General features: G+C 36.0%; 1 protein-coding gene across 1 annotated transcript; it reads right to left on the bottom strand.

The window, feature by feature from the left end:
* Window positions 1-3159: 3159 nt before the first annotated feature.
* On the bottom strand, window positions 3160-8361 carry LOC116161684. Its single transcript, XM_031475127.1, has 2 exons — window positions 3795-8361; window positions 3160-3740 (listed from the first exon to the last, which is right to left on the bottom strand). Exons 1-2 carry the CDS (start codon window positions 8359-8361, stop codon window positions 3160-3162), a joined length of 5148 nt encoding a protein of 1715 aa, XP_031330987.1.
* Window positions 8362-8897: the final 536 nt, after the last annotated feature.

Below are 8897 nucleotides of genomic sequence, written 5' to 3' on the forward strand. Positions count from 1 at the left end.
TAGGGGAGCTAGTAATTGACTATAAAGAAATTACCATTGAAATCCCTATGCTGCGTTGCGCTAGGCACCACCCTGTATACATTCATCGGGAAAATATTCATGTAGATAACATTCAAAGCACAGGAGTCATGTTCTGGTATTACGATGCACTGGGTAAACGCAATTTCAGAAAATAAGGAAAGAATGATTTAAATAGCATTTTAAAGTATGCATCAATCTCGCTCTAGAAAATATGACACAGTTACCATTAAATCACGTTTCCAGGTTATGTGTACATTTCCTTATAAAATTCAGTGCACGACATCAGGCAACTTTTGAGAGATACGAAATCGAAACATCTCGCGAGAACAAACAAATAGAACCTATATCGATCCTTAAAGATGCGCGAACAATTGTAAGTTGTATGCGGTAGGAAACGGTGTCAAACGTAGATTACAGAGATGCAAGGGTCGTTCGTCGGTCGTAGGGGTTACTTCAAGTAAGTAAAGTAATTGTTCCAGGAATAATGGGACTATTTTACTTGATGATTTATTCGGCGAGAGTATGAATGAAGGAGTTGACTGATATGATTACTCTTATGTACGAGTATGTAATTTGCTAATTTGTTTACAAATAATGTTGATCGAATTACGCAATAGGTACATTTTTTACGTTACGTCATTACGCCATTACCTACTTCCCTTAATTTTTTTAAAATAATTTCTACTAAATTCCGAAATTCAATGTTTTTTTAACAGAGCACATAAAACCCCCTAGCATGGTACATTGATTGACCTTATCCATGCAATTAATCTAGCACATTCTGCATAGATTCTCTCAAAAGATAGCATACGTACAAATTCACCCACCTATGTATTCCTTAAAAGGAATCACTACGAACCATTAGATGATTTAAAGAACATTTTTACGTAAAAATCAACCGCCTGTTAGCCACCCCCTCCCCACAACAACCCTCATATCTAAAGTTGGAAATGAAAGTAACAGTCGAGTGATACCTCTTATTTGAAAGGTCTTATAATTCTGTTGATCCAACCCTGTAACATGCTTTACCTTCCAACGATAAGCAGTGGCAGAAGAAATGGAATACATTACCTTTTAAATTCCATTGCAAACTATAAGGTCAACTTTTTGATATTCTTGACATGTAGGTTGTTAAGAGGAAGGGTGTCCGAAAATGTTGATTTTTACGTAGAAATGTGTCTCCCTGAAAACATTGGAGTGTTTCTTTTTACTTATCAAGTTATATTAAGGGTAACTCGTCTTAACTGGAATGCACAGAAATTATTTCCCAAGAAAATTGATTAATAGGTTCAGTCCCTAAGAACTTAAATACTTAGAAAGGTGTTAAAATAAAACAATCGAAAGTTCTGAAATACGTACTTTAAAGAAACCAGCATAACAAAAGAAATTAATTTAACTAAACGCCTTTCTTTGAAAATGATTTGCATTCATGAAAATTGTATTGTAGTAAATATACCTTTATAGACATTGAAAAATTAGGTGGTAATTGTAGTTACAAATTATTTTTAAAGGTAAAGTTTAACTTTAAATTCTTTGTTGGTGGATATTTGGTTAGATTTATATTTAGGTATCTCGTTTTATAATCATGCTCAACCTACATGAACTAGAAGCGCAAATATTATGGTTCGTTTCGAATATAGATGAAAAGTTTGCGGCAAACTATGGTTGAAAGTTATGTACAGCTTCCATTCTGTCTGCCAGAAATAGATGTATCTCATATACTACTAACATAGATCTATGTTCAGATACAACGCTTTGAATCGCAAAACTTTAAATTCTTGCTTCTGTCGCAAAATAATTTGCCCTTATTCCTTTCAGACTATATTCGAATTGTCAAACTGTCAAGAGATTTTATCCAATTGGGAGTCAAACAGCTTTTAAATTAATTTATAACAAACACAATTTCCTCAATTCAAAACCAGAGTAGTTACGAGTATAACTTTACCACTAAAACCATGCATTATGTAACCCGAAAGCTGGGATCCTAAAGCGTATGCGAATACAAAAAACTACTAAATATGATTTTTCGTATACAGCATCCCGAAAACAAATCGCCCTATAAACTTACGGTATAAGTTCCTAAATATATTACAGAAAAAATCCATTTCATATCTCATTTTTTAAGTTGGGCAACTCACAGAGGACGCGCTTAGTGGAATATCGCCATAATCTCCTATAAAATATTCAGAATAACTGGGGTTAAGACGTATTTAAAATGCCGTGCAGGTGCTGTTGAGCCTTTTAACGTAGCTCTCCTTGAATCCGGCTGTCTGATGCTTCGCCCCGAGATTAGGATGCTTTGTATGAGGATGAACACGGCATTATTTACATTCTCGCATAATCTTTTTTTTAATGACCTTACAAGGCGGATATGTAAATGTTTGTATTTCTGTAATAAATTATTACACTACCGATCTATCTAACATTTTAATTAAGCTACAAGAACCTATTAACATGTTAAAGAACTGTGTAAATGTATTGTTAATTTACCTCTGTTCGAATCCCCTAACGTTGTAAAATGTAATTCGGTGGAACAATAAATTAGATTAGTTAGTAAGAAATAAACCCGTTCGATGATTTGGTTTGCCACGATTGTAATTAAAAATGAGGTTAACTACAAAAACCCCTTTAAATCAAGTTATTTGCCAAATGAGTTAAAATCCTGGTCAGGAATAATTTAGATATTGTTACAAAAAGACTGGTTCAAGAATAAAAAATACGAATATTAATAATTCCGTTTAATGCAATGGACTGTATCGCTTGCAAGTCAACTTGCTAATGACTGCTATATTACAAAAATACATGAATCATACAAATTCCTGTCCCTTACCTGAACCTGGTTACTGGCTTGGGATGCAAATAATAGAACTTAAGGTTACGTTTAAACAATATAGTCTGCTTGGAATGCAGTAACAATAAAAGTGAAAGTTAAATTTTTAACATACACCCCCCCTTGAAAGTACCTTACTTTCAATGCGGTAATACAATACATTAACTACACAACAATATACAAATAATAATATACAAATGCTTAAACCTAAATACAACTATTAAATTATTGTACAAATATTAACAAGTAGATACAACCTACTTAATCATCATTCATCACACAGATTGATTTCTCACTAGCACATTTCGCTATACGTCAATAGGAAGCACACACAGTTTCGCGACGGCTCTTTTGACTAGTCCACTTCCGGTTCGCACTGTTACCACTCTCGTTGTTCCATCGCTACCAGGATGCAGCTCCACGACTCTCCCCAGCGGCCACAATAATGTAGGTGTTGATTCGCCCTTTAACAGTACCATCGTGCCAGTTTGAATTGGTTCGCGTTGATAGTTCCACTTGCTCCTAGCTTGCAGGGTGTGGGTGTACTCTTTGCTCCACCTGTTCCAGAAATGTTGGAACATTTGATTCAGTCTTGTGTAATGGGTTAATCGTCTTTCCGGTGTGTAAAAATCGTTTTCTTGAGGGATGTCTCCAATCAAAAAGTGTCCCGGCGTCAACGCCAGTAAATCGTTAGGATCATTGGAGATAGGTGTAATGGGCCGGGAATTTAGTACGGATTCAATTTGAACAAATACCGTGGACAACTGTTCAAACGTTAAGTGGGCGTTGCCTACTACCTTTTTCAAAATTGACTTTGCCGATTTAATGGCCGCTTCATAAAAACCTCCAAAATGAGGTGAGCGACTAGGAATGAATTTCCAGTCAATATCTAATTGTTTGAAATAATCAGAAAATTCAGATGTATCTAATAATTTAATAATACCTTTTAGCTCTCTATTAGCACCGACAAAATTGGTGCCGTTATCTGAATATAGTGAGCTGCAAATCCCCCTTCTTCCAACAAATCTTTTAAAGGCATTTAAGAAGGATAGCGTTGTTAGGTCTCCAGCTAATTCCAAATGGACCGCTTTGGTCGCAAAACATACAAATAAGCACAAATATGCTTTAATAATTTTACGATTCCTGGTTTTCCCATCTTTAATTAAAAACGGTCCGGCGTAATCGACCGCGGTGTGTAAAAATGGCCTTGAAGGCTGAAGTCGCTCGCGGGGTAAATTTCCCATCAGGGGTATTATATTCTTACGTCTGAATCTAGCACACTTAATGCATTTGTGAATTACTTTCTTTACTGTACTGCGTCCATGAATCGGCCAAAATTGAGTACGTATAATCGATAGGGTACCTTCGACACCTATGTGCAGATTTCGTTTGTGTTCATGATCGATAATTAAATCCGTTAATGTGCTGTTGGAAGGCAAAATTATAGGGTGTTTGTGTCGCATATTAAATGAAGATTTAGATAACCTTCCCCCCACGCGAAGTATACCATCTTTATCTACGAACGGATTTAGTGACAAAATTTGGCTAGCACCTGATAGCCGTTTCCCGTTTTTTATTAATTCAACTTCCCGTTTGAATGATTGGGCTTGCACAACTAAAATCAGTTTTCGCATCGCGCATTTAATTTCATCGACCGATAGTTCTCCTTTCAGTTTATCATTTTTGTGAGTGCTTAAGTTTTTGACGAATCGTAATGAATAGGCTAGAACGCGTTGTAATTTAATTATATTCGAATATTTTTTCAGTATTTCTAATTCTTCCGTAATGGTAATAAGTGACAATGTTTTATGATTAGTGTTTCGCGTTTCCGGTAATTCATTCATCTTTTTTACTGTTTGTAATATGTACGTTGTCTCTTTAAGCCACATCGGCCCCTCCCACCAAAATGAATTGATACGAAGCATTTCCGGGCTTAACCCTCGAGAAATCAAATCGGCAGGATTCTCGGTCGTTTTTACATGGTACCAGTGTGAAGCATCGCTATATTTTTGAATTTCATTCACGCGATTGGCAACAAAGATTTGAAAGTTAGCTGGCTCCGAATTGATCCACGATAATACGATTGTAGAATCACACCAGTAACAAATTTTGCTAAATTTTGCTTTGAAGGAATTTATAACTTTACGCATCAAATTCGCTAATAAGACTGCCCCGCATAACTCTAATCTCGGAATTGTTATAGGTTTCAGAGGAGCTACTCTGGATTTCGCGCACAATAAATTGCATTTAATGTTTCCATTTTTGTCAATACTACGAATATATACACAACAACCATAAGCCTCCTCTGAAGAGTCGCAAAATCCATGTAGCTCCAATTCGTCATAGTTTTTAATGGTTACTTGTCTTGGTAGCTTTATATCACCGACATTGCCTAAATTGTTTAAAATTCGTTTCCATTCAATATAAATATCCCAGGGCACCGCTTCATCCCAACTTAATTTGTTTTTCCACAGACGTTGTAATATTATTTTAATTCGTATTGTGAGTGGACCTAATAAACCCAAAGGGTCGAAAATTTTCGCAACAATTGATAGGATAGATCGTTTTGTGATTTTACCTTCCTTCGCGCTATATGATAATGAAAACCCGATTGTGTCCACGTCAGTATCCCACATTAAACCTAACGTTTTGGCATCCTTTTCCGAAATATAATATTTATCTACCTCGCGTTTAGAGTCCGATTGATTAAGAATTGCCTTGTGATTCGATGCCCATTTTCGAAGTTGAAATCCTGCGCCTGCTAAAATTGATGTAATTTCGCCTTTAATTTTAATAGCTTCTTCCACTGTGCTCGTTCCCGTTATCAAATCGTCCATATAAAAATCATTGATTATAGCGTCGCTTGCATCTGGTAACTGCTCCATGTTCTCGTTTCCTAGCTGTTGTAAACATCGCATTGCTAAAAAAGAAGCTGGGCCAGTACCATAAGTAATGGTGTTTAACCTATAATGGCGCAAAGGTTCTGAATCGCAGTTTCGCCAGACAATCCGCTGTAAGTCCCTTTGATCATCGGCTACGTTAATTTGTCTATACATCTTGGCGATGTCTGCGGTATAAATAATATTGTGTTTTCTGAAACGGATTATAATGGAAAATAAGTCGCTCTGGATATGAGGTCCGACACACAATTTGTCATTTAATGATTGCCCTGACGTAGATTTACACGAGCCATCGAATACGACTCGCAATTTTGTTGTTGTGCTGGAGTTTTTGATCACACCGTGGTGTGGTAAATAGAAAATAGTTTGTAGTGTATCGTCTTCTGGCCTTACTTCGCTCATATGTCCAAGCCTCTCATATTCATCAATAAATTCGTGATATGCCTTCTTGAATTCTAAATCGCGTGAAAATCGGTTTTCCAGAGAGTAAAATCTACGCGTCGCGTTACCTAATGAGTTTTCGAAATTAAAATGATTATCGCGCATGGGTAACCGTACTACAAATCTACCGTTGGGGTCGCGTTTAAATGTTGAAGTGAAATGACTTTCGCAATAAATTTCCTCGTTTGTGAAATCACGTTGTGCTTCACACTCCTCGATACTCCAAAATTTTTCCAGTTGATCTTGCACGTCTACATTGGATGAGTGTAATGCCTGTACTTCATCGTTCGTGTTACAATTAATAGATCCTGCGAATACCCAACCTAACACTGTTTTTTGAAGCATCGCGTTATGATTCGAAAGTTTAATTTGCCCTATACGCAACAAATTCCAGAATATTCCTGATCCTAATAATACGTCAACCTTTCTCGAAATATGAAATTCATGATCAGCTAGATTAATGTCATGAGGTAATTTTAAGTTATCAATGGCAATGTTGTTGATCGGTACATTACCAGTAATGTCTCGTAATACTAAAAATCCTAATTCGTGTCTGAAATTATTGAATAGAGACGAGATTTCCGTAGTGACCCTTTTATTTATGTTTGTAGTGGATCTATCCACGCCTGACACTTTCATATTTATTTTAGACCCCGTTAATCCTAATTTTTGTACTAATTCCGCTGTGATAAAATTCGATTGGGAACCTGAATCTAATAGAGCGCGACATGACACCAGTTTGCCCATCTCGCCCTTAATATTAATTGTTGCTGTTGATAATATCACGTATTTTTCTGGACAAAAGGAATGTGTTGTGATAATTGTTTCGGTAGTGTTGGCGACTAGATGCGTTTGGCTTTGGGTTCGAAATTCTTGTGTATCACGTCTTAATGTTGGATTTTCTTTAGGAGCCGTGCTTGAAGTACCGTCTGCTTGCGAACGATCATTTGAGTTATTATGCAGTACAGTATTATGATTTCGGTTGCATTTTCGGCAATATGATCCTCTGCATTCATTGTTAAAATGATTCGATCGGAAGCAGTTAGTACATAATTTCAATTTTTTGACCTCATTCCACCGATTTGGTACGCTTAATTTTAAAAATTCTGAACAGCGAAATAACATATGGTCCCCCTTGCAATAAGGACACTTCGTAATGGTTGAATTGTTTATGGTGAGATGATTCATGGTACTTCGTTTGTGTAACAACTGTTTGGATAAATCGTCACCGCTCATATTTTCTAATATTTGACAACGATCTACTAAGAATTTTAATAAGTCCGCCAAACTTGGTAAATCGGAGTTGTTTACCGAGGATTTTTCCCATTCATGTTTAGAAGTCGTATCGAGTTTGTTAACGAGTATATATATCAATAAAATATCCCACTTGTCTGTAGGCAATTCCAAATTTTTTAATGATCTCAAATGCTTGTTGAAATTGTCAATGAGTGAACGCAATGATTTATGACTGTCCTTAAGTACTAAAGGTAATTCAAAAATGGATTTAATGTGCGTGCTAATTATTAACTTTCTATTTTCATAGCGCTCTTTTAGCAAATTCCACGCGATGTTATAATTTGCATCTGTGACCTCCAATGAATTTAAGAGATGGGCGGCTTCGCCCTTCAAGGCTGACTTCAAATAATAAAAGCGCTGAACGTTGGTTAGTGATTCATTTTTGTTTACAAGGGCATCCAAGGTATCGTAAAAACCCATCCATTTGTCATAACTTCCATCAAATTCGGGAAGATGCATTGTGGGTAATTTAATAATGCTATTGTGAGGGTTAAACGAGCTCTGGTGACCCTGAACGCTATTGGAATTTGTACCGTTAGAAGAAGCATGTGCAGAATGGCACGTTTCAATAAGTTTTCGTGCCCTAGACATAACTTTAAAAAAATTATTTTCAAATTCCATGATTTGATCTGAATCGTCTAATTCATCTGAATGTTCCAAAGTTTCAATACGATCTTGTATAGATTCAAACTCGCTTAAAAGGTTTTCCGATCTGTGCACCCTTGCCTTTAATTCGAAAATATCGAAAGATTCTTCTAAACCGGCAACGTAATTTTGAAAACGAGTAAGAGAGGATTTTAAATTCTTACGTTTGTTTTTAAATAATTTTAATGATTCAACGCTACCACCTGCTAGTTCTTCCTGATTAGGCATGATTGTTATATTTACGCAATACAAGAATATAGAAATATAAATCGCAATATTTGTTCAAATTGAGTAGTAAGAATAGGAAGTAAATAATTAAAGGATGACTTACTGGCTGTAAATCGTATGTATCGCTTTTCCGCATCCATCCCCTCGTGTTGACGTCCTTGAGTTCACCGAACAGCAACTTCGCATTGATTTAATGGAGAATCGAAATTCCACAAATCACAAATAATTTTCACGAACGCGTTAATTGAATAATATCCGGCTACGTATGACCAATTTTATGTTACAAAAAGACTGGTTCAAGGATAAAAAATACGAATATTAATAATTCCGTTTAATGCAATGGACTGTATCGCTTGCAAGTCAACTTGCTAATGACTGCTATATTACAAAAATACATGAATCATACAAATTCCTGTCCCTTACCTGAAACTGGTTACTGGCTTGGGATGCAAACAATAGAACTTAAGGTTACGTTTAAACAATATAGTCTGCTTGGAATGCAGTAACAATAAAAGTGAAAGTTAAATTTTTAACAG

This window comes from Photinus pyralis, unplaced genomic scaffold, assembly GCF_008802855.1.
Source record: "Photinus pyralis isolate 1611_PpyrPB1 unplaced genomic scaffold, Ppyr1.3 Ppyr1.4_LG1, whole genome shotgun sequence".
NCBI classification, from domain to species: Eukaryota; Metazoa; Arthropoda; class Insecta; order Coleoptera; family Lampyridae; genus Photinus; species Photinus pyralis.

Coding starts and splice junctions, on each gene's coding strand:
- LOC116161684 (XM_031475127.1), bottom strand. CDS start 8,361: ATGCCTAATCAGGAAGAACTAGCAGGTGGTAGCGTTGAATCATTAAAA. Junction 3,741..3,794: donor TGCTAATAGAGAGCTAAAAG/GTATTATTAAAT, acceptor TCAAACAATTAG/ATATTGACTGGAAATTCATT.